Below are 27,596 nucleotides of genomic sequence, written 5' to 3' on the forward strand. Positions count from 1 at the left end.
TGTAACACAGCCCACGTAGTATACACAGCCCACATAGTATATAGCAATGTGGGCACTATATGCGTGGTTAAAAAAGACTTAAAATAAAAAATAAACATATACTCATCTTCCGAAGGGCCCTTGAAGTCCTGGCGCCTGTGTGCGGTGCACGTGGTAGCTTCCGGTCCCAGGGTTGGTATGAGCGCAGGACCTGTGATGACATTGCGGTCATATTACCGTGACATCATGGCAGGTCCTTCTCGCATAGCATCCTTGGCACCGGAACCTGCCGCTTGCACTGCCGAGGACAGCGCGACCTCGGAGGGTGAGAATAACCTTTTTTTTTTTTATTATTATTATTATTTGTAACATTAGATCTTTTTACTATTGATGCTGCATACACAGCATCAATAGTAAAAAGTTGGTCACACAGGGTTAATAGCAGCGTTAATGGAGTGCGTTACACCGCGGTCCATTAACACTGGCATTAACCCTGTGTGAGCGCTCAGCGCTGACTGCATGGCAGTAAAGCAGCGGCCATTTCGCTGCCAGACTATGGCAATGGTCGTGGGCGCTTTGCCACGACCAATCAGCGACTTGGATTTCCATGACAGACAGAGGCCGCGACCCATGAATATCCGTGACAGACAGAAAGACAGACAGACAGACGGAAGTGACCCTTAGACAATTATATAGTAGATGAAACAGTGTGATCAGCAGTGCTAAATGGGTGTGGTTGGGACGTGGATATTGGTGTGACTAGTTGTGAAATGGGTGTGGTCAGAGGCGTGGAAAATTTGCTGCGGCGCACATAGTGCGCCGCAAACTTTATACCTTTCCCTTTTTCAAAAGTTTGGAGGTATGGTACCGCATTTGCCAGATCACAGCAAGTGCCGCAAATCTCATAGGGAATGAATGAAGCCAAACGCAGTGTTGCCGTAAGTGATCCGTTACACGGCAGATGCAGAAAAACTGCCGAATCTTCTGCAAAAGGCAACTTTCACATCAGTGATTTATGGCAAAGTCACTGCCGATAGTGTCATACTCACCAAAGGGGGAGGCAGCAATAAAAGTGCCTAGGGCAGCAGAAACTCTAAATACGGCCATGGGTAAAGCTGCCTATCTAGGCTTATTATGTGCAAGTTGTGTAAGAATTTAAAAAAAAATTTAGGTTTTTGGAACTCAACATTGTAAAATAATCCGAAATTTGGAAACCATTCCCACTTTTTAAATCACTTTTCAAATTTGGCAACTGATTAGAAAAGTTGTATTTTTTTGGCACAAATTTGATGCATATCATCAAATGGGAGTCATGGGACTAGTGAGTAAGTGGCTATGCCTATGTTGTAGAGAGGTGGTCGCGGCAGGTAGAACATGGCCTAGATACTGTAACGGGGGCTGTAATATTTATTTACTACTTTCAAAATAACTTCCATTCCTCAGTCATACAAGCACTTTAGAATTCCCTACCATTTGGGTCTCTGGGCTTCTAGTTAACATTTTCAGGATTTCTGTAATTGTATCTATGAGAGATATTGAGATCGCCAGGGGTAGAGCACTTGTGCTTGTACCGTAGTGACAGACAGCTATGGCTAACGCAATGATAAAACCATGTGTGGGGCAGTGAAGAAGCCTCGGGCAACCCCTCTACACTGGACTTCACCACAAATAAGGAGGCACAAGTGTCAAGTGACTCCTGCCACCAGTCTGGCCTCTACAATGATTTACTAGTACTTGAAAAACAGAAGTCTGAATGTGGCAAAAAAATAAGTAAAAAATAACATTACCCATTAACCCAAGTGTGAACAGAGCTGGTAAGATTAGCGATACAGGCAGTGATGACTTAGACTTTTTTTCCTTTTAATCTAATATTCAAAGGGAACAATGTTAAGGTCATGTGACTCCTGAAATTACCCTAAATAAATCAGGTATTTAGGTCATACACGGCTCTAATCTTTTGATAATGGACTACCATAAGCTAATCGTGATATTGCCATAAAATTAACAATTGGGCACTACCGTAGTATCACACTCGTATTTTTTCCGCTTGTTATAGTGTGAAATGAAGTTGTAGTAAATTGATTTTTAGAGCACACGTGTTCTAGTGTGGAAATGGTGCCTATGTACTGAATGTTCCATACCAGGTTTATTATTATGGGTACTGAACTAAATGGTTTACACATTACTAACAATACATTATTGTGTCCACCAGATGGCGTGATAATGTAATGCATGATCTGTAGTAAATGGCTTCAGCATGCCTCATTAGATTACACATAGCACAGGAGTGCTACCAAGATTTTCAAAGTTAGGGCCCAGTTAGGCAAGTTAATTATTGCAATAAAAAGCATTTCCCGCTAATAGCCGGTCTAAATTTGCCAACAAACATTCAACAAACTAGCAAAACGCTTGTTTTTCGGGTGCGATGATTTTGAAACTGGCTTAAAAATGATCATTCTCGGCAGCACATCGCTCTGTGTAAGCAGAATTAGTGCCACTGATAAAATGATATTCTTTTTTTTTTTTTCCAATAATTTTTATTGAGAATTTTAATTTTTAACAAGGAAGGATAAGTTAGGAAGGGATGGAAAGGAAGGGTGGGATATGAGGGTAGGGAAAAATAAACCCCTATAGCAATAGGGGAGACAGGCAATCATTCAAATAGTCGGTTAGTATAGCACAATAGGTTAAAATTAAGTAGCATAACGTAACGTAGTGAATAATGAAGATAGCTTAAGTAAAGTTTTTAGGAGGTCGCTAAATAAACATCTAGTATAGTCGTAAAACATGACGCAATAAACTCTAAAACTGATATAAGTAGTGCTATGTATAAATTCGCTGACTAAACTAAATGTTTGTAGGTAGGCTATAAAAGTGAATATGAGTGCCCGTCAATGCCTCAATGTTCCGGCCATGGTCAGGATTACTGTGCAACAGCAATGAATAATACAGCATCAGGATAAAAATTAAAAAGATGTAAAACACATCTTGTAAATATAGAAGAGTGACATACTGTCTGTAAACACGTCTCCACTGATTGGTATATACATATGTTACTGGAAAACGACATGTTAATAAGAGGAGGGTAAAGCGGTGGGAGGCGAGCCCTTACAATGATGCACTATGCAGGGAAGGACAGGCTGGCATGTCATATATGTCTCAAGGTTGCAGTAATCAGAGGCCTCATTCACTTGCAATTTTGCTTCGTGTTTATTTACCTCCCATAGTTTAAAAATGCAGAATTGGCTATCTCAACAGAATATTTGGGTTCGGAAAAGATTATATGTTTTTGGTCCATCTGAATGATTTTTTTTATTATGGTCAGAACTGCAAATCTTTTCATTGGCTCCCATTCCCTCAGCGTATCCAGTTCAAATTACTAATAGTGACCTACAAAGCCGTCCAAAACCTGTCTCCTCCATATATCTCTCAATCTTCCCTTACGTAATCTCCGGTCCTCCCAAGACCTCCTTCTCCCCTCCACACGTATTCGCTCCTCACCCAACCGCCTCCAAGACTTCTCCTGAATATCCCCCATCTTCTGGAATTCCCTGCCCCAATACGTCCGACTATCAACCACATTTGGATCCTTCAGACGGAACCTGAAAACTCATCTCTTCAGGAAAGCCTACAGCCTGCACTGACCCCGCTGCCTCCTCACCACTACCGAAGCTACCGCCTCACCAACACCGGAGCTACCGCCTCACCAATACCGGAGCTCCTGCAACCCTCAACCTATTGTCTCCATCCCCATAATCCTGTAGAATGTAAGCCCGCAAGGGCAGGGTCCTCGCCCCTCTGCATCAGTCTGTCATTGTTAGTTTGTTTACTGTAAGTGATATCTGTAACTTGTATGTAACCCCTTCTCATGTACAGCACCATGGAATCAATGGTGCTATATAAATAAATAATAATAATAGCTGGATGAGAAAATGAGTTTTCATATAATAGTCTATAAGTAGATTGAAAAATACTTTTTGTCACTTAGTGATCTAATCTGCTCAATTTATTCATTTGCAGACTGTATAGAATTATACAATGGAGATCACTTTCTTGTTTTGCACTTTCTTATGTTGTGATAAATATTGAATATGAAACATTATAAAGAATTAAGCTGTTTTAACTAATAAGATCTGATGCCACTTCATGTGAATAACATATATTCAGAAAAGAAAGTGTGCAGGCTTCAGAGTTCTCCTATCAAAGGTAGCACAATACCTGGCACCAATCCACACTCATGCCAGAATGCCAGAACAGGCGATACATCTTTTGCCCACTTTGTACATCTGTTTCTATCTTCTTGTCTAGCAACAGTAAAGAAATAGTTGAGTCTTCTATCTCATGAAGGATTTTTTTTTACTACTTACAAAATCATTCTTAAAAACTTATTAGCACGCATAAAATCACATCAATAACAATGTCATGGAGCCAGCTCGGAGTTTCGCCCTAGTGGCTTCTTCTGGGCCTGTGCTGGCACTGTGGGTGTGATTGATCCAGGTATTGTGCTACTTTGGGCAGAAGTCATATAAGTCTGTAGAATGCACACATTCTTTTCCATACATATTGACTAATTTAATTAGCAATTTAATTTAATATATTTTATTTGATATATTTATTTCAGTCTCTCCCCTGTAATTTTTATACATTTAAAAAAAAAATTATTATACCCTATGCAGATTGCAGACACCCTCCCACCTGAAGCACAAATGTATTTGGGATTATGTATATTATATTTTAGTTGGTCAGGGAAGTAATTGTTATATTCACGGTATTGTATTATTATACATCTTGTATTGTCATGTGGGTTTTTTTATTACATCATACATTATTTTTTTTTATATGTGCTACAGTTTACATGCTTGTCTACGTTAGACCCCTGGAATTTATTTCACTGTGAACACAATGTGGGTAAAGTAAATAGTTGGCACGTCTGCCATACCCCATCACCAGTCCCCTATATTTAAACTAGAGGAGAGTGGTCAAGCATATAAGGCAGGCACTTGGCGATTCTGGGCAATTCCGGGTATGGCACCTTAATTCCACCTCCAGAATCCATATCTGTGTATAAAAAAAATCACTTAAAGGGAACCTGTCACCTGAATTTGGCGGGACCGGTTTTCGCTCATATGGGTGGAGTTTTCAGGTGTTTGATTCACCCTTTCCTTACCCGCTGGCTGCATGCTGGCTGCAATATTGGATTGAAGTTCATTCTCTGTCCTCCATAGTACACGCCTGCACAAGGCAATCTATGGGCAGCACGGTGGCGCAGTGGTTAGCACAGCAGCCTTGCAGCGCTGGGGTCCTGGGCTCTAATCCCACCAAGGACAACATCTGCACAGAGTTTGTATGTTCTCTCCGTGTTTGCGTGGGTTTCCACCCGGTTCTCCGGTTTCCTCCCACATTCCAAAGACATACTGATAGGGAATTTAGATTGTGAGCCCCATCGGGGACAGCGATGATAATGTGTGCAAAACTGTAAAGCGCTGCGGAATATGTTAGCACTATATAAAAATAAAGATTATTATTCTTATAAATCAACTGCATTTCTATAGTTGGACTTTACAACAAGAAGACATTACTTTTCCTGCCGTTTTCTAACTTTTTGAACCAAATGTCATTGTTTATTTAAAGAAAGCAAAGGAACGAGGAGCGGTCGTTGTTAAAGAGCCTTGGATTGAAGAGGATGATGGTGGCAGAGTTAAATATGCAGTGATACAGACGGTACGTTGTGACTCTCTCTAGGGCTGATTGAATTATCAGCCTCTCTTCTGACACCAGATATTATATATATATATATACTGAGATCTCCCCCAGGCTCTGCTTTGTCCAGTGATTACACTCTATGGCTTTGATCACTGACTTTTCTCTGATGAGCCAGTTTTCCCTTCTGACAGTGACTGGGAGGGGGAACTTCATTTCACTTCCTAGGCTATTAGCCTGGAGCACATTCTTTCTAGGAGTAATGATAGAACTGGTAGCTGATGAATACACATGCTACTATTTCACCTTTTTCTCTTGCAGTATGGAGATACTACACATACCCTGGTTGAATACCTGGGGCCATATCAAGGTGTCTTCCTCCCTGGTTTTACAAAGCCTCTTTACAGTGATCCACTGTTACCTTCATTGTGAGTGAGACTGGAAACAAGTATAATATTACTAAAACAACACAAAAAGATTCATACAAAACCATCACAAGGCTTTCTCTGCACACACACAATACATGGAGAATCACAGAATTATTAGGTTTGTTGCTTATGTCGTGGTCGTTTGTTATATGTTCGATAGAAAATACGATCAATTTAAAAAAACAAAAAACTATACTGTAATCCTGGCATACCCAGCACGGAAGCCCTTGTGGTTCCCACCAGTCTTTGTTTCTTTCCCGGCAATAAAGCTATCTTGTACGAGCCAGTAAGTCACTGTATGGATGAAGGGCCACTTGGATTTACTTAATATCTTTGTTAAAAATATTCAAGGGAAGTTAACAAAGACCAAGGGGAACTGCAAGAACATCCGTCCTGGTGCTGCATGAGATTAAATGGGTTAATATTGATATTTTTTATTTTGACATTTTTATATAACAGCATTTTCCAAGAGCTATAAATCCCATAATATTTGAATAACTTTTACGAAAAAGGGGTTTGTCAATTATTGATTGTGCATTAAGTAGTTAAACAAATTTAATACGAATACATTGATGGTCTGCTGATGGTCAAATCGAATAAAAAGCGTCCATTAATTGTATTAAAGGGAATCTGTCGCCAGGATTTTACTACCCCATCCAAGAGCAGCGTAATATAGAGGCAGATACCCCGATTCCAGCAATCTGTAACTAACTGGGCTGCTTGCTACCATTTTGATAAAATCCCTGATTTATCTGATGCAGATCTACCAGTTTTCTGAATGCTAAACTCTCTATAACCCAACCCACATAACTGATTAACAGCTTTCTGTGTACACTGTGCATAGGCAGAAAGCTGCAAATCAGTGGTGGGGGTGGGGTTATACAGAGCCCGTGAATGTGGTATACTAGTCCTCTAGTGATAATCTCCTGCTGATAAAACAATGATGTTATAAAAATGATATTAAGCTGCCCAGTAAGTGAAACATCGCTGGAATCAGGGTCTCTGTCTCTACATTTTGCTACTTTCAGATTATATGGCACAATCCTGGAGACTGATTTGCTTTAATAGCATAGATATTACCTGTTCCATTAAAGCTGTCATTTATCACACTGCAACACAAGTTAATTTTGTATTCTTGTATGATTTCAACTACATCAAAAAACAATACTGACATAACAAAGTGAATATTTTCATAAATTTCATGCACTATCAGAAACATTGTGTACGACATTAATGAATGTTTCTTCTTCTTACAGACCACCAGGGTGCCTGAACTTCATTGATCACATTGTAGGAAACCAGCCTGATAATGCAATGGAGCCCATTGTGAACTGGTAATAAAAAAATATAGCCAAACTACAAACGTCTCTTTCCATTGCCATCCACTAATTCTACAGCATAAAGGCATTATTTATATAGTGTGACTTTAAAGGGACTGTAACGGATTAGAGAAGCCTGGCTGTTTGCTTCCAAAATCAATGCCACATCTTGCCACATACACGTGAGCGTATAATCTGGCCGAGTACTATCCAATGTTTTATCACTCGGCCCAATGTGATACTATGGAGCAGTGCAGCAATTTTTTTTCTCATGCCGATAGGTGGCTGAATTTGGATCACACACACCCAAGTCTAAGGCCGGCGTCACACCTAACGTATCAAAATGCGGTCCATTTTTTACGGCCGAAATACCCAGAAAAGTTCCTGAACAGTGATCCGTATTCAATGCGAGGATGTGATTTTTGTTCTCCAAAAATTATCCGTGTAATCCGTATGGCATCCGTACGGCGAGATTTTCTCGCCAGCTTGCAAAATGGACATAGAATGGATCCATGGGCTCAAATATTCGTGAAAACATATACAGTCTATATATATATATATATATATATATATATATATATATATACAGTACAGTATATATATATATATATACAGTTAGGGCCAGAAATATTTGGACAGTGACACAAGTTTTGTTATTTTAGCTGTTTACAAAAACATGTTCAGAAATACAATTATATATATAATATGGGCTGAAAGTGCACACTCCCAGCTGCAATATGATAGTTTCCACATCCAAATCGGAGAAAGGGTTTAGGAATCATAGCTCTGTAATGCATAGCGTCCTCTTTTTCAAGGGACCAAAAGTAATTGGACAATGGACTCTAAGGGCTGCAATTAACTCTGAAGGCGTCTCCCTCGTTAACCTGTAATCAATTAAGTAGTTAAAAGGTCAGGGGTGGATTCCAGGTGTGTGGTTTTGCATTTGGAAGCTGTTGCTGTGAGCAGACAACATGCGGTCAAAGGAACTCTCAATTGAGGTGAAGCAGAACATCCTGAGGCTGAAAAAAAAGAAAAAATCCATCAGAGAGGTAGCAGACATGCTTGGAGTAGCAAAATCAACAGTTGGGTACATTCTGAGAAAAAAGGAATTGACTGGTGAGCTTGGGAACTCAAAAAGGCCTGGGCGTCCACGGATGACAACAGTGGTGGATGATCGCCGCATACTTAATTTGGTGAAGAAGAACCCGTTCACAACATCAACTGAAGTCCAGAACACTCTCAGTGAAGTAGGTGTATCTGTCTCTAAGTCAACAGTAAAGAGAAGACTCCATGACAGTAAATACAAAGGGTTCACATCTAGATGCAAACCATTCATCAATACCAAAAATAGACAGGCCAGAGTTAAATTAGCAGAAAAACACCTCAAGAAGCCAGCTCAGTTCTGGAAAAGTATTCTATGGACAGATGAGACAAAGATCAACCTGTACCAGAATGATGGGAAGAAAAAAGTTTGGAGAAGAAAGGGAACGGCACATGATCCAAGGCACACCACATACAAATATCTCGCTGAGGATCTGTTTATACCAAGGAAGGTGACGGGCACAAGGGGGCATTCTTTGCGTCTGGAGGAGAGAAGGTTTTTCCACCAACATAGAAGAGGATTCTTTACTGTTAGGGCAGTGAGAATCTGGAATTGCTTGCCTGAGGAGGTGGTGATGGCGAACTCAGTCGAGGGGTTCAAGAGAGGCCTGGATGTCATCCTGGAGCAGAACAATATTGTATCATACAATTATTAGGTTCTGTAGAAGGACGTAGATCTGGGTATTTATTATGATGGAATTTAGGCTGAACTGGATGGACAAATGTCTTTTTTCGGCCTTACTAACTATGTTACTATGTTACATCCTCTGTAAAACATGGTGGAGGCAACGTGATGGCATGGGCATGCATGGCTTTCAATAGCACTGGGTCACTTGTGTTTATTGATGACATAAGAGCAGACAAGAGTAGCCGGATGAATTCTGAAGTGTACCGGGATATACTTTCAGCCCAGATTCAGCCAAATGCTGCAAAGTTGATTGGACGGCGCTTCATAGTACAGATGGACAATGACCCCAAGCATACAGCCAAAGCTACCCAGGAGTTCATGAGTGCCAAAAAGTGGCACATTCTGCAATGGCCAAGTCAATCTCCAGATCTAAACCCAATTGAGCATGCATTTCACTTGCTCAAATCCAGACTTAAGACGGAAAGACCCACAAACAAGCAAGACCTGAAGGCTGCGGCTGTAAAGGCCTGGCAAAGCATTAAGAAGGAGGAAACCCAGCGTTTGGTGATGTCCATGGGTTCCAGACTTAAGGCAGTGATTGCCTCCAAAGGATTTGCAACAAAATATTGAAAATAAAAATATTTTGTTTGGGTTATGTTTATTTGTCCAATTACTTTTGACCTCCTAAAATGTGGAGTGTTTGTAAAGAAATGTGTACAATTCCTACATTTTCTATCAGATATTTTTGTTCAACCCTTCAAATTAAACGTTACAATCTGCACTTGAATTCTGTTGTAGAGGTTTCATTTCAAATCCAATGTGGTGGCATGCAGAGCCCAACTCGCGAAAATTGTGTCACTGTCCAAATATTTCTGGCCCTAACTGTATATATATATATATATATATATATATAGGCCAGTGAGACATATATATACTGTATATATATATACCGTATATACTCGAGTATAAGCCGAGATTTTCAGCCCATTTTTTGGGGCTGAAAGTCCCCCTCTCGGCTTATACTCGAGTCATACCCAGGGGTCAGCAGGGGAGGGGGAGCGGGAGCTGTGTAATTATACTCACCTACTCCTGGCGCGGTCCCTGCACGTCCCTGCTTCTTCCAGCGCTGCAGCTTCTTCCTGTACTGAGCAGTCACATGGTACCCCTCATTACAGAAATGAATATGCGGCTCCACCTCCCATAGAGGTGGAGCCGCATATTCATTACTGTATGAGCGGTAACGGTGACCGCTCAATACAGGAAGAAGATGCAGCGCCGGGGAAGAAGCAGGGACGCAGCGCCAGGAGCAGGTAAGTATACGGGGAGGGGAAGCGCTGCGCGATATTCACCGCTCCTCGTTCCAGTGCGGCTCCATCATCAGCGTCCTCTGGCAGTGACGCTCATGTCAGAGGGCACGGTGACGTAGTCAGTGCGCGCCCTCTGCTGAACGTCCGTGCCGAAGACGGAGCCGCATGAGGAGCAGGTAAAAGTGCCGGGTCCTGAGCGACGGAGAGGTGAGTATGTGATTTTTTTTTTTTTATGGCAGCAAAAGCAAATGGGGCAAGTGGCTGTGCGGAGCATCTTATGGGGCCATAACACTTGTGCAGCACTATAATGGGGCCAGTGACTGTATGGAGCATCTTATGGGGCCATAACACTTGTGCAGCACTATAATGGGGCAAGTGACTGTATGGAGCATCTTATGGGGCCATAACACTTGTGCAGCACTATAATGGGGCAAGTGACTGTATGGAGCATCTTATGGGGCCATAACACTTGTGCAGCACTATAATGGGGCAAGTGACTGTGCGGAGCATCTTATGGGGCCATAACACTTGTGCAGCACTATAATGGGGCCGGTGACTGTATGGAGCATCTTATGGGGCCATAACACTTGTGCAGCACTATATGGGGCAAGTAACTGTACGGAGCATCTTATGGCGCCATAACACTTGTGCAGCATTATAAGGGGCAAGTGACTGTGCGGAGCATCATATGGGGCCATAACACTTGTGCAGCATTATAAGGAGCAAGTGACGGTATGGAGCATCTTATGGGGCCATAACACTTGTGCAGCACTATAAGGGGCAAGTGGCTGTGCGGAGCATCTTATGGGGCCATAACGCTTATGCAGGATTATATGGGACATATTTTAATATGGAGCATCTAATGGGGCCCATCAAACTTTATAGAGCATTATATGGGGCTCCTGATTCAATATGGATATTCAAAAACACTTTGCCTACTGATGTCTCAATTAATTTTACTTTTATTGGTATCTATTTTTACTTTTGACATTAACCGGTAGCTGCTGCATTTTCCACCCTAGGCTTATACTCGAGTCATTAAGTTATCCCAGTTTTTTGTGGCAAAATTAGGGGGGTCGGCTTATACTCGGGTCGGCTTATACTCGAGTATATACGGTGTATATATATATATATATTTATATATATATACCGTACATACTCGAGTATAAGCCGAGATTTTCAGCCCAAATTTTTTGGCTGAAAGTGCCCCTCTCGGCTTATACTCGAGTCAAGGTGGGTGGCAGGGTCGGCGGGTGAGGGCGCTGAGGCATACTTACCTGCTTCCAGCGGTCCTGACGCTCCCCCTGCCGTCCCACAGTCTTCGGTGCTGCAGTTCTTCCTCTATCAGCGGTCACGTATGACCGCTCATTAGAGAAATGAATAGGCGGCTCCACCTCCCATAGGGGTGGAGCCGCCTATTCATTTCTCTAATCAGCGGTAACGGTGACCGCTGATAGAGGAAGAAGCTGCGGCACCGAAGACAGCTGTCCGGGAGAAGGAGCCGGACGCCAGGACCAGGTAGGTATCGCATAGTCACCTGTCCACGTTCCAGCCGCCGGGCGCCGCTCCATTTTCCCCGCGTCTCTGCGCTCTGACTGTTCAGGTCAGAGGGCGCGATGACGCATATAGTGTGCGCGGCGCCCTCTGCCTGATCAGTCAGTGCGCAGAGACGCCGGGACCAGACGCTGGGAGCTGCAAGCAAGAGAGGTGAGTATGTGTTTTTTTTTTTTTTACTGCAGCAGCAGCGGCAATGGCACAGCTTTCTATGGGGAAATATGAACGGTGCAGAGCACTATATGGGGCACAGCTATAGGGCAACAATGAACGGCGCAGAGCACTATATGGGGCACAGCTATAGGGCAATAATGAACGGCGCAGAGCACTATATGGGGCACAGCTATAGGGCAATAATGAACGGTGCATAGCACTATATGGGGCACAGCTATAGGGCAATAATGAACGGCGCAGAGCACTATATGGGGCACAGCTATAGGGCAATAATGAACGGTGCAGAGCACTATATGGGGCACAGCTATAGGGCAATAATGAACGGTGCAGAGCACTATATGGGGCAATAATGAACAGTGCAGAGCACTATATGGCACAGCTATGGGGAAATAATGAACGGTGCAGAGCACTACATGGTACAGCTATGGGGAAATGCAGAGCACTATATGGCACAGCTATGGGGAAATAATGATCTATTTTTATTATTGAAATTCACCTTTTGTATTTCCACCCTAGGCTTATACTCGAGTCAATAAGTTTTCCCAGTTTTTTGTGGTAAAATTAGGGGGGTCGGCTTATACTCGGGTCGGCTTATACTCGAGTATATACGGTACATATATATATGTATATATATATATGTATATATATATATATATATATTTCATACAGAGCTAAATAGCAGAAAAGCCTGTAACTCAATTGCCGGCTTTTGCTATCTCCTTATCAAACCCGACAAGATCTGAGACATGGTTTACATACAGTAAACCATTTCATATCCGTTATATTTTTACATATTCCTCACTAATAATGTTAGTAGATTGTGGTTGTAAAATTTGGGAGCTCTGGGTGTTAAAATAAAGGGTTAAATCACAGAAAAAACTGGTGTGGGCTCCCGCGCAATTTTCTCCGCCAGAGTGGGAAAGCCAGTGACTGAGGGCAGATATTAATATCCTAGAGAGGGACCATGGTTATTGTCCCCCCCCCCCAGCTAAAAACATCTGCCCCCCACCCCAGAAAAGGCGCATCTGTAAGATGCACCTATTCTGGCACTTAGCCACTCTTTTCCCACTCCTGAGTAGCAGTGGGATATGGGGTAATAAGGGGTTAATGTCACCTTGCTAATGTGCTAATGTAAGGTGACATTAAGCCTGGTTAATAATGGAGAGGTGTCAAAAAGACACCTATCCATTATTAATCCAATAGTAATAAAGGTTTAAAAAACACACACATTATCAATAAAGTATTTTAATGAAATAAATACACATGGGTTTTAATATCTTTATTGTACTCTCAATCCAACTGACGACCCTCGATGTTCTGGAAAAAAAGGAAAAATAAAAAAACAATATCCCATACCTGTCCGCCGTACAGTCATGTCCCATGATGTAAATCCATCTGAAGGGGTTGAATAATTTTACAACCAGGAGCCTGGGGAATGAATGGAATGCAGCATGGTTGACTTGCGGTGCTGCGCCCCCTGGTGGCATAAACTCATATGAACTCTAGCGTGGGAATTTTTCTGAATATTTTCTCACGCTAGAGTTCATATGATAATTTTGTTAATACTATTTATTGATAATTTTATTAATAATTGATAATTTGTATTAATTATTATTAATAATTTTATTAATACTAATTGTATCAGATTTGTATATTGAGCAGAATTAAGTATGCTGAAATCCCCCTATATATCATTTGAACCCGAGCACAGCCCCTTCTGTATATCGTATGAGCCCCCACAGGACCTTATATGCGGCATGAGCCCCACGCAGCCTCCCCCATATGCAGCATGAGCGCCACACAGCCTCCCCCATATGCGGCATGAGCCACACAGCCTCCCTATATACACTGCATGAGCCCCGCACAGCCTCCCTATATATTCTGCATGATCTCCACACAGCTTCCTATATACTGTATGAGCCCAACACAACCTCCCTATATACACTGCATGTCGCCCCCATATGCAGCATGAGCCCCACACAGCCTCTATATGCACAGCATGAGCCCCACAGACTCCCTATATACACTGCATGAGCCCCACACAGCCTCCCTGTATGCACTGCATGAGCCCCGCACAGCCTCTCTATATATTCTGCATGATCCCCGCACAGCCTCTCTATATGCACTGCATGAGCCCCACACAGCCTCCCTATATATACTATATGAGCCCAACACAGCCTCCCTATATACACTGCATGTCACCCCCCATAGCCTCCCCATATGCAGCATGAGCCCCACAGCCTCTCTATATGCACTGCATGAGCCCCACACAGCCTCCCTATATACACTGCATGCCGCCCCCATAGCCTCCCCATATGCGGCATGAGCCCCACACAGCCTCTCTATATACATTGCAGGAGCCCCGCACAGCTTCCCTATATACACTGCATGAGCCTCACACAGCCTCCCTCCATATACTGTATGAGCCCCACACAGCTTCCACATATGCGGCATGAGCCCCACACAGCCTCCCCATAGACACTGCATGAGCCCCACACAGCTTCCCCATATGCGGCATGAGCCCCACACAGCCTCCCTATCCTCACTGCATGTCGCCCCCATAGCCTCCCCATATGCGGCATGAGCCCCACACAGCCTCCCCCATATGCGGCATGAACCCCACACAACCTCCCCCATATGTGGCATGAGCCACACAGCTGCGGCATGATCCCCACACAGCCTCTCTGTATACCTTGCAGGAGCCCCACACAGCCTCCCTATATACTGCAGGAGTCCCACACAGCCTCCCTATATGCAGCATGAGCCCCACACAGCCTCCCTATATGCAGCATGAGCCCCACACAGCCTCCCTATATACTGCATGAGCCCCACACAGCCTCCCTATATACTGCATGAGCCCCACACAGCCTCCCTATATGCAGCATGAGCCCCACACAGCCTCCCTATATACTGCATGAGCCCCACACTGCCTCCCTATGTACAGCATAAGCCCCACTTTGTCTTCCTATATACACTGCATGAACCCAACAGCCTACCTATATAATAATAATAATTTTTATTTATATAGCGCCAACATATTCCGCAGCGCTTTACAGATTATAGAGGGGACTTGCACAGACAATAGACATTACAGCATAACAGGAATACAGTTCAAAACATACCAGGAGGAATGAGGGCCTTGCTCGCAAGCTTACAAACTATGAGGAAAAGGGGAGACACGAGAGGTGGATGATAAGAATTGCTTTAGTTATTCGGACCGGCCATAGTGTAAGGATCGGGTGTTCATGTAAAGCTGCATGAACCAGTTAACTGCCTAAGTATGTAGCAGTACAGATACAGAGGGCTATTAACTGCATAAAGTGAATGAGAACAATTTTTTTTTTTTTTTTTTAAATAGGCCACACAGGGATCCTTACATTAATGCATTGAGGCGGTAGGCATGTCGCCCCCATAGCCTCACCATGTGCAGCATGTCACCCACATAGCCTCTTCCTGTGCTGTACGATGGCCCCATAGCCTCCTTATGTGTGGCATGTCGCCCCCATTTGCAGCACCATGTGCAACCAGTCGCCCCCATATGCAGCACCATGTCACCCCCCCATGTCCTGCACCATGTCACCCTGCATGTCCTGCACCTTGTGCTGCACCATATCGCCCCATGTCCTGCACCATGTCACCCCCCATGTCCTGCACCATGTCACCCCCAATGTGCAGCACCATGTTGTCACCCCATGTGTGCAGCACCATGTCACCCCCATAGCTGCACCATGCTCACCCAAATAGCCCACACACATAAGGAAAAAAAACACTACATACTCACGTCGGTCCTGTTCCCTGGCTCTGTTTCTCTCCCTGCCTCCAGTGCGTGGACTCTGCGGAGTACACAGCTGACACGATGAAATTACGTCATCGCGTCAGCTGTGTCACACGCAGATTGGTGGAGGAAGTGGCTGGAGGCCCCTCCTCTACCAAGGAGTCAGCGGCGCCACGCAGAGCCGCGGCACACATGGAAACAGGGCGGGTGAGCGGGCATCATGCTGCCTGTGGACCTCTGATTTCCAGCCCCACGGCTGTCTAGGTCCGCACTTTGCCCAGGTCTGATCTAGGGGATTAAATTGTTGGAGTCCTTTTTGATCCTGCCAATTGCTAGGTGTCAGCTAGGTAACAAAGCTGCCCCTGCCGGCTATACAGTGGACTCCTCTCCTTAGGGATTAAATTAATGACATATATTTATCACTAGATTGCGGCCCGATTCTAACGCATCGGGTATTCTAGAATATGCATGTCCCCGTAGTATATGGACAATGATGATTCCAGAATTCGCGGCACACTGTGCCCGTCGCTGATTGGTCGAGGCAACCTTTATGACATCATCGTCACCATGGCAACCATTATGATATCTACGTCGATACTGTGCCCGTCGCTGAATCAGAAACGTGAGATGTCTACGTCCTTTATGACATCATCGACGCTGTGCCCGTTGCTGATTGGTCGAGGCCTGGCGGCCTCGACCAATCAGACGCGGGATTTCTACGTCCTTTATGACATCATCGTCGCTGTGCCCGTTGCTGATTGGTCGAGGCCTGGCGGCCTCGACCAATCAGAGACGCGGGATTTCTACGTCGATGCTGTGCCGGTCTCTGATTGGTCGAGGCCTGGCGGCCTCGACCAATCAGAGAGCCGGGATTTCCAGGACAGACAGACAGACGGAAAAACCCTTAGGCAATTATATATATAGATACTGAATAAAAAATATAACACATTTAAAAATTTCTATGTAATTTTAGGTATCAAAAGTGCTTGCTCTTCCACAGATTCTGGTCTGTAGATGACAAACAGATTTATACAGACTACAGTGCCCTGCGTTCAATTGTGGTGACAAATTATGAGGAGACTATCAAAATGCCAATAAATGAACCAGCTCCTGGGAAGAAAAAGTCACAGATACAGGTAACAAATGTTTTACTGATGGCATATCATTAGTGGGCTATCAGCTGTTACATCCATGACATGTACCGGCGCCTGGGAAATGCAGTTCAGTTCTCGCGATCCCAGGTGCCGGCTGCTGAAGACAGCTCACATCATTGTCTCCTGGTTGCGCCGAGCTCAGTGCGACAATGATTGGATTTGTATTCAGCAGCAGCTGTGTCCCTCCTGTGTAAAATAAAGAATGAAATAAGAATTGGCTCCCACGCAATTTTCATAACCAGCAGAAGGAAAGCTCACAGCTGGGGTCTGATGTTAATAATCTGGGACAAAGGACAATACCCAATAAGGTTCCTAGGCTATTAATAACAGCTCACAGCTGTTTGCTTAGCTTCTGCTGGTGAATTTACAGGTGACCCAGGAAAAGAAATTACATATGGTCCCCTATAAATTCAAACCAGCAAAGGTTAAACAGACAGCTGTGGGTTGATATTAATAGCCTGGGAAGGGGCAGAGATATTGCCCACCCCCAGGTTACCAAGATCAGCCACCCCAGAAATGGCGCATCCATAGGATGCACAAAATCTGGCAATTAGCCTTGCTATTCCCACTTACCCTGTGGCGTTGGCAAGTGGGGTAATAGGATTGGGGTTGAGCCCACGCCATTTTAATTTCTTTATTTTACACAGGAGGGACACACAGAAGGGTGCTGAATACAACTCTCTTCATTGTCGCCTTAAATATTGATTAATTAGCAAATACCTACTGACAGATTCTATTCATTACCTTATGTTGCTGCCTTGATCCAGAATACAGGATGTTGAATTGTGCTGTAACTGCTTTGATCTGTACACTGCATCTGGTGTATGTCAGCACAGAATGACTGTTCAACCTAGGTCCCTCCGCTCAGTACACAAAGGTGGTTCCACTCATTTACATGCACCTTTCCACCTGCTTGTTTACCCAATATCACCTCCCCCACTCTTCTTTGACTGACAGCTCACAGAGCCAGAGACGAGTGGAAATAGATGAAAGCAAACAGGTGGGAAGATGTATGTAAATGCACTCCCCATAGTCCTCCATTGAGTATAATGCACTCTTCATAGTCCTCCATAGAGTATAATGCACTCCTCATAGTCCTCCTTAGAGTATAATGCACTCCCCATAGTCCTCCAGAGTTTAATGCACTCCCCATAGTCCTCCAGAGTATAATGCACTCCCCATAGTCCTTAGTGTATAATGCACTCCCCATAGTCCTCCATAAAGTTTAATGCACTCCCCATAGTCCTCCAGAGTATAATGCACTCCCCATAGTCCTCCTTAGTGTTTAATGCACTCCCCATAGTCCTCCTTAGAGTATAATGCACTCTCCATAGTCCTCCATAGAATATAATGCACTCCCCAAAGTCCTCCATAGAGTTTAATGCACTCTCCATAGTCCTCCATAGAGTTTAATGCACTCCCCATAGTCCTCCAGAGTATAATGCACTCCCCGTAGTCCTCCTTAGTGTATAATGCACTCCCCATAGTCCTCCATGGAGTTTAATGCACTCCCCATATCCCGATCCTATCCAGGATGCAGATACAGGTGAATATGCGATGATGGGCTGGCACCAGGCCCTCCCGGCTCACAGGCACCATAGCGGCCGCATGGCCTGCTGCCATTGTCAGTATGTCACTGCTTCAATGGAAATGGATGGCTAGCTGTTTTCCAGCAACGCCTGTAGCAGGGCTGCATTCTGCAAGAGGCTGTCTCTAATGATGAATATATAGTTCTGGGGCCAGGAGAGGTTTGCTTACATCTGCTTGTCCACCCAGCAGTCTCCATTAACACCCTGCATTCACCAAATCCTTTATACGCTGTGGATTTATTACAGCTGCAGTATTGCTTGTATATGTGTAAATTCACATTGCGTTCTTGTATCCATAAATATCTTAATTTTGGATCCGAATTTCATGGGTACGTGAAAGGTGTGACCACAATATGTAAAACATTTAGTTATTAAGCCCTGGTTCTTACATAATTGAGTAATGTTCACTTTCTTTCAGGAATATGTGGACTACTATGGTGGTGCTGGTGTACAGCACATTGCTCTGAACACTTCCGACATCATCAAAGCAGTGAGTAATTCAGACAATTTCCAGAAAGCAGAAGGCAGCGGAAGGAGGGGCGAGTCTTCTGCTTTGATCTCCTTGCTGTTTGGCTAAGAGGGTGGTGTGTTTGTATAGGCAAGTCTGTGCATGAATACCTGCATGTGTTGGGAGAAATGAATACTATGTATATTTTACTTCCTTTGTGAGATGGAGAATTTAATATTAATGAATTTGTGAGCATGATGACATATGTATAAGTTCTGAAAATGAGCTTACAACATTCGCAATTTCCATAATTCATTAGTACATAAATGACTGTCAATAACCAGTATATGCTAATGCTCCCACTATATGTATTAAGGGTTTACAAATTGTTTTCATGGAAATTGAAGAGTCGGAGTCGGAGGTTAGGCTTAGCGACTCCACAGCCCTGAGTGTAACAGCTCAGTTTATATCTCTTTTCCTCCCCGAGCCTCTGGAGTGACAGTCTTTGAGAGGGGACCATCCGTTTTAAGATATTGACACAATTCTCATTGATTTCTTATCATTTATTTTTAAAGGTAAAGAATCTGAAATCACGAGGAATGCAATTTCTTTCTGCACCAGACTCTTATTATGATGAGCTGAGAAAAAATTTGAAAAGCGCCAAGATCACTGTGAAGGAAGATATTCGTGTGCTACAGGTATATATTTGTAACAAAAAAGAGCAGAGGAAAGAAAAAATGCTAATAAGTCTAAGACAATAATGTAAAAAAATAATCATTTAATAAAAAGAATCATGCATTGCTACCAAACGAATGTTGGGGCTTGTGTCATTCCAGCAGCAGAGAGCAATTATGGGTATGTGGTCTACAAGTTGACCTATTATTACTGTTGTTTTTACTTTTCTTACCTATGCCTTACTATGTGCCCTCTCCTGCTGTTAATGACATCAACTTTTACTGCTGTACTCATGACCATGATTGTTTTTATTCAATAAAGGCTCTTTTTCTACATTGATAATTGTCTTGGGCTTATTACCATTTTTTCCTTTCTTAAGCTCTTTTATGTTCACGTATTGGTTTATTATTATTATTTTTTTCTTATATAGCACTATCATATTCTGCAGACATTATCATCACCTTATTATCACCTATCAGTATGTCTTTGTATGTGGGAAGAAACCCACGCAAACACGGGGAGAACATACAAACTCCTTGCAGATTATGTCATTAGCGCGAATTGACCCAGCACTGCAAAGCAACAGTGCTAACCACTGAGCCACCGTGCTGCCTATTTACACTACAGGGTGGCCCTTTATATGGAAACACCTAAATAAAATGGGAATGGTTGGTGATATCAACTTCCTGTTTGTGGCGCATTAGTATATGGGAGGGGGAAAACTTTTCAAGATGGGTGGTGACCATGGCAGCCATTTTGAAGTCGGCCATTTGGAATTTAACTTTATTTTTTTCAAAGGGATGACACATCAAACTTATTGAGAATTTCACAAGGAAAACAATGGTGTGCTTGGTTTTAACGTAACTTGATTCTTTCATGAGTTATTTACAAGTTTATGACCACTTATAAAATGTGTTCAAAGTGCTGCCCATTGTGTTGGATTGTCAGTGCAACCCTCTTCTCCCACTCTTGACACATTGATAGCAACACTGCAGAAGAGAAATGCTAGCACAGGCTTCCAGTACACGTTGTTTCAGATGCTGCACATCTGGTATCTTCACAGCATAGACAATTGCCTTCAGATGACCCCAAAGATAAAAGTCTATGGGGGTCAGATCGGGAGACCTTGGTGGCCATTCAACTGACCCACAACGACCAATCCACTTGCCACGAAACTGTTCATGTAGGAATGCTCGGACCTGACACCCATAATGTGGTGGTGCACCATCTTGGGTGTCAGGTCCGAGCATTCCTACATGAACAGTTTCCTGGAAAGTGGATTGGTTGTCGTGGGCCAGTTGAATGGCCACCAAGTCCTTTATTATATACCCTCAACCATGTGTCACCAGACTTTATATTATTTTTCTTTGACAGGGTATATACAGGCTTGTACAGGAGGATATAGAACTATAAGAAACATGACTTTGCTGTGTAATTAAAGATCTGGCTATATCCAGACTACTGACATTGCAAGATGGGGATAGATAAGTTATCCATACACCGATTTATAGCTACAAAATTAAACATTTTCTTAAAGAAATATCATTCTACTCATCTACAACATATACGTTTGTTTTGCATAAGCTGTCTATCCATCATCATTTGTTCATCTACTCATTTTATAATTGAAAGCTTGAAGAGGAAATGCGGGAAAACAAAAAATGAGTTAAGGATGATGTTTTAAAATTTTTCATTTAAAAAAACAAACCCAATTTAGAAATTAAAAATCATACACTTGAAAACTGAGACACTACAAGTTCCATCATAGCCAAAATGTCTACTACACACAGGAACACAAATGTACTACAAGACGTACCATAACCTAGTGATGGATAATTACACTCTTGAATACTATAATGCTGTGTGTACATTATTATTATTATTTATTATTATAGCGCCATTTATTCTATGGCGCTTTACATGTGAGGGGTATACATAATAAAAACAGGTACAATAATCTTGAACAATACAAGTCATAACTGGTACAGGAGGAGAGAGGACCCTGCCCGCGAGGGCTCACAATCTACAAGGGATGGGTGAGGATACAGTAGGTGAGGGTAGAGTTGGTCGTGCAGCGGTTTGGTCGATCGGTGGTTACTGCAGGTTGTAGGCTTGCCGGAAGAGGTAGGTCTTCAGGTTCAGGTACATGGTTTTGTTTCATTTTTTTCAGTGCAGATTTGTCACAAAACCTGAAGGGTTTCCTGATTCTAGCAAAGTGAATGAGAATCCTGAAAACTCATGCACATGTTGCTTATTTGTGACTTGCAGATTTCGTGCAGATTTAAATGTGCAGTATGTCAAATTTTCAGCTGAAGATTTCATCCATATTAATAACTGAGGAAAAAATCTGCAACAAAAATGCATGTAAAAAATGTAGTAAAAAACGAGGCAAAAATGTGTTTTTCCTGCCAAGAGATGCAGAAGTGGTGCACAAATTTCTGCTCAAATACTTAAAGCACCACTACAGCATTTTACTGCACGGCTGGAGTGATGATTTAAATGTAATTCCCCTGGCCCATCTGATACTCACCTTCTGGCCTTTTTCATTTGTTTTTGACCCTGCTCCTATTGGTCTCCGGCGAAAAGTGACCTGCTAACAGCTTCAGTGTTTCATGGATGTGTGTGAAGGTCACTTTTCAAAACAAGCTATGAGAGCGTCATTCTGCCTCTCATAGACATTGTATTGAGAGCTTGTGACGTAGCTTCTCACTTCTGGACGGTCAGAAAGTACTGTCACAAGATGCCATCGCAGGACTGGAGCGGTGCCAAAAACGGTGAAGACACCGGAGGTTGAGTATATAACCGGGGGCAGGGGGCTTACATATAAAGCCCCACTCCAGTGCTGAAAAAAAAACCAAAATGCTGGAGTGGTGCTTTAATGTGTGCACACACCCAAGGTCCTAGCATAAACTAAAATTCTAGCACAATACCTAGTACAATCATACAAAAGGACAAGATAAAAGCCAACACACGTTTCCTCCAACATTTGTACTGGGTACCCCTATATGCTGAGATAATCCTAATTTGTATTAGGTTCTGTTTGGATCCAGTTATTCACACGATAGGACAGGCTCAACATGAGAGTTTCTAACACACCAACCCAACTCTCGGCTGCTTTTATTATTTCAGGAGCTTAAAATTTTGGTTGATTATGATGACAATGGCTATCTTCTTCAAATCTTCACCAAGCCAGCCCAGGACAGACCGACCCTCTTCCTAGAAGTTATACAGAGATACAACCATTATGTGAGTCAATTTACAAATGTACATTTCCCCATATGTAGAGTTTGTATTTCCAATAATGTGGATGCAATTCTATCCTAATTCTAAGGTCATCCAGCGATCGCGCATTTGCATTCATGGCCTGACCTGCACAAAGTAGATGAAAGCTAAAGGATAATGGTCTACTATGGTTTTAGTGTATAATTGCACCTTTGAAGAATGTCTATAATCACCGATAGGGCTACTTACTAACATTGCTCTAAGGTAGAAATACGACCAAGAGAACCATAGAAACCAATCATGGAAAAGCTTTAAACTTTACACTATATATATAAAGTCAGACAGCTGATTTGTAACCTACAATTTGGCTAATATGTTTAAAATATTGGAACAGATTTAGTGCCCAGATGAGTAAACTTCATACGGACCTGTCATGGCAATCATCCTGCCCCATCTCAGAGCAACGCATGACAGCACACACTAAGAATAATGATGTGTAACATACTATATATATAATTACCTTTTCTAGCAGATTTACTTGTCGGTTCTAGTAAATCTGGAAGGTGGTCACCCAGATTGTGATATAGTGATTGACAGCGTTTCTATATGCAGAGTAGGTGTCAATCATTGTGGATGGCTGGAGAGGCGTGTGCTTTCATACATTTACATCTAGAAATATGGTACCCCTGTCCGATCTCAGAAGTCTGCAGTGACGCTATGTGACTGCTGAATTGTAAGTGTGTTATGTGCACACTGTCACGCTTCCCCTGTATTTCCCAAGAGAGTGAACGGTCAATTTATTTGACCCGACAATCAAGGCAGGCGAGACTAGTCGGCACGTGACCGCAAGTGGCAGCACACCTGAATGGGGAGCACATGGGAATCTTGACAGTGTGCTCATCACACACTGTCATGATTTGGCAGTCTGCACCCACATAGAGAACTGCAGTCTTTTCCTCTGAGACTGAACAACCCCTTTAATTGGAAATTTACAATGCTAGATCACAGCCCCATTCTCCACACTGTGTCTGGTAGGAGCAGAAAATAAACAGACCTCCACAGCTTTTCATGAAGAAGACTTAAAAATTTCACTGGGAAACAGTTTTACTAGAGAACTTATTTGATATTACAAGGGCAAAAGCAGAGATGGGTTCATAGCTTGGGCGCTCCATTTTATAGTAAATGTTATCAATCTATACCGTAGGCCTATTACATATTAGGCCAAAAAAATCCACAGCAATATTCTGTACCTATACGAGGCTTGAAGACATTGCCTCAGGAAAACAAGCCTTTTCAGATTAAAGTTGCTGCTATTGAAGCCGCCATCAGTAGCTACATCAATGCATATGGCACACGGACAAGGTTTATCTCTGTGAGAGCCCTCTTTAGCTCCATCCAGGAGATGTTTATGGCACTGGAGCCAAATGCAGAAATTACATAGCAGTCAATCTACTGCAGCAGCCAGAATAAGATAATAACTGTGATCACATGCGTTTAACCACTTAGAGTCTACGGTTGAGGCCACGTTCACACGTTCAGTATTTTACATCAGTATTTGAAAGCCAAAACCAGGAGTGGGTGATAAATACAGAAGTGGTGCATATGTTTCTATTATACTTTTCCTCTGATTGTTCCACTCCTGGTTTTGACTTACAAATACTGAGGTAAAATACTGACTGAATACTGACCAAATAGTGATAGTGTGGCCTAATAGTTACCTTGGCCTATAAGCAGTTAAACATCTCCCTCTGTCACCTCATTTGTGCTCCTGCAATGTAATCCCCAGGTACCAATGAGTTTCAAAGGCAAATGGATGCTTAATAGGTCACGTTTTATAAGAAAAATGGGGTTGTACCCAAAAAGCAGGAGGTCATTCATTTCTGAGATATCTTCTGAATTATAGTCTGTTTTTTATCAATATGTCTGTGATGTATCAGCCCGCATCCCTCAGGACTAGTGATGAGCGAACGTGCTCGGAAAAGGTGTTATCCGAGCATGCTTGGATGCTAGCCGAGTGTCTTTGGAGTGCTTGAAAAATATGTTCTTCGAGCCCCCGTGGCCGCATGACTTGCGCTATTCGACAGATGCAACACATACAGGGATTGCCTGTTTGTTGGAGGATTGTTGTTTGTCCTGATGAAGAGGTCACCTCAAAACGCTATGACAAAACCACCTCCATATCACATCTGGTCTCCAACTGTATGTTGGATTCTCGGCAGCGCAGTTCAGTTTTACATCGATTTTCTTCTCTAAGTGATGGTTTGTGTAGACACTATTTGACACCTTAGGCCTCATACAAAATTACCTACTACACACCATTCTTTGAATCTGACAAGACCACGCTGGCAGTGCCACGCAGAGTCCGTAACGAGGAAACCAGTTCATTCTTCTAATCTAATGAGCCATCCATGCCGAGGTCTACCTCTGCACCTTTTGATATAATTTTGTTCAGTGAACAGTGCTGACATCTTGGCCTACGAGTCCTTCTTGGTGTTGCAACTTCAATGTTGAAGAGTGTATATAGAATAGAGAGCGCCCCAGCACAGCTTATACAATAAACCTGAATGCATATATAAAGCAAATTGTATTGATTTTATTTATCTTGCAGGGATTTGGAGCGGGTAACTTCAAGTCTCTGTTTGAAGCAATAGAAGCAGATCAAGATGCCAGGGGAAATCTTACCGTCTACAATGAAAATGGAGAACCTCAGGCGTTTTATTGAAACACATTCTGGAATAGAAGTCAATATTCTTTATTTTCTGTGTAAAAAATGAAATACCTTACACCTGAGTCATCAGAGCTCATAAAAGCGTTCTCTCCATAAGTCCCCATAATATTTCTATACCCTGGCATCTCAGTGTTTTCACACAAATAGTGGATCCCACAGCAACACATTAAAGGCTTTTATTTTTTTAGGGATTGTTTGTTTTCCTACGTTAACACTAAACTCAAAGAGAAGCAAGTGTTATTATGAGGACATAGACGAGGAGAACATACAAACTAATTGCAGATGCTGTACTTGATGAGATACGAATCCAGGACCCAACACTGCAAAGCTACAGTGCTAACCTCTGAGCCACCCTTCCTGTAGCCTGTAAGCCCGCAGGGGCAGGGCTCTCTCCATTCTGTACCACTCTGTCATTGTTAGTTTGATCACCAAATTTTATACTTGTATCTTGTATGTAACCCTTTCTCATGTACGAAATCATTATGGGTGCTCTAAAAATAAATAATAATAACAATAAAGTATTTCTTCTAGTGGGCCACTGAAAACTTTAGGCTTGGTTTCACATGCAAAAATGCTGGGTTTTTTTCCACTGAGTTTTTCTGCAGGTGTCCACACCAACACATTTAATAGTAATGTGCTCTAATTATTGTATTTTTGCTGTGTTTTTGAAGCAGTAATTTTATGAGTTTTTAGTGCATAAATTATCGGATTCTGCACTTACAAATGTAGCTGTATTTTTTACATGCATTTTTTTCACTCCCCATAGCACATAGGGAAAAAACATTCAACAAAATTTTTAAAAGCACAATGTGCAGGAGTTTTCATGGAATTTCGGTACATCCACTTTGCTCCAACTGTTAAATGCGGCAGAATTTCGGTACAAAAAAATACAGCTTGAAATGAAGAATACTGCCTAAGAATACAATTTTAATCAGTTTTTAATACAGATATTCTGCCAATTCTTGTTCTCTTTTAATCTTGTACTGTCCTTACAGTTTCAAAATCCCATCCTTCCAGTTACGCATCTGCCACAATGCACAAAGCTAGAACATGCTCCAGACACTTAGAAGGGATTGATTAGCACGCTGCGCAGGACACATGCCAAAGCAGTCATTCAATGCCTTACAAGTATCATAGAAGAGTACAATCCAGCGCATCTATAATATAACGCTGGGAGCGTCACTCTGTCCGAAGCCTTTATAGACTGCGCAGGCGCGACGCTCCTAGCGTTACATTATAGTGTCAGGGAAAAAAATGGCGCCGGAAGGCGCGGACTGCCGGGAGCAGGGGGTCGGGAGCAGGGGGACACCGTGCACATATTTGCGCCCTGATTATGCTGTGGCACTTCATGCCACAGCAATTTGTTACTTACGCCATTCCTTTCCGTCCCGCCCATTTTCTTCGTCCTCCTGCTGCCGGAATCGGCGCCTGCGCAGTCCGCGCTTTCCGGCGCCATTTTCTTGAAGACACACTGCTGTGTCTTCAAGAAAATGGCGCCGGAAAGCGCGGACTGCGCAGGCGCCGATTCCGGCAGCAGGAGGACGAAGAAAATGGGTGGAAAGGAATGGCGTAAGTAACAAATTGCTGTGGCATGAAGCTGTGGCACTTCATGCCACAGCAATTTGTTACTTACGCCACCTGATTCCTTTCCGCCGCCATTTTCTTGGTCCTGCTGCCGGAATCGGCGCCTGCGCAGTCGGCGCTTTCCGGCGCCATTTTCCAAGAAAATGGCGCCGGAAAGCGCGGACTGCGCAGGCGCCGATTCCGCCAGCGGGAGGACCAAGAAAATGGCGGCGGAAAGGAATCAGGTGGCGC

At 43.0% G+C, this 27,596-nt stretch overlaps 1 protein-coding gene across 3 annotated transcripts in view; it reads left to right on the forward strand.

Annotated features, from left to right (window-relative positions):
- LOC138672968 (4-hydroxyphenylpyruvate dioxygenase) overlaps positions 1–26,299 on the forward strand; it is a 110,210-nt gene extending 83,911 nt beyond the window's left edge. For all 3 annotated transcript variants that reach the window (XM_069761450.1, XM_069761447.1, XM_069761449.1), the window contains 8 exons: positions 5,611–5,700; positions 6,001–6,107; positions 7,364–7,441; positions 16,939–17,101; positions 19,127–19,198; positions 19,732–19,854; positions 22,961–23,077; positions 25,662–26,299. In XM_069761450.1, coding sequence (XP_069617551.1) covers positions 5,611–5,700; positions 6,001–6,107; positions 7,364–7,441; positions 16,939–17,101; positions 19,127–19,198; positions 19,732–19,854; positions 22,961–23,077; positions 25,662–25,775 — 864 coding nt within the window. In that variant the 3' untranslated portion in view covers positions 25,776–26,299. The remainder of the gene's footprint in view (positions 1–5,610; positions 5,701–6,000; positions 6,108–7,363; positions 7,442–16,938; positions 17,102–19,126; positions 19,199–19,731; positions 19,855–22,960; positions 23,078–25,661) is intronic.
- The last annotated feature ends 1,297 nt before the right edge of the window (positions 26,300–27,596 follow it).

Source organism: Ranitomeya imitator, chromosome 3, assembly GCF_032444005.1.
Source record: "Ranitomeya imitator isolate aRanImi1 chromosome 3, aRanImi1.pri, whole genome shotgun sequence".
In the NCBI taxonomy this organism is placed as follows: domain Eukaryota; kingdom Metazoa; phylum Chordata; class Amphibia; order Anura; family Dendrobatidae; genus Ranitomeya; species Ranitomeya imitator.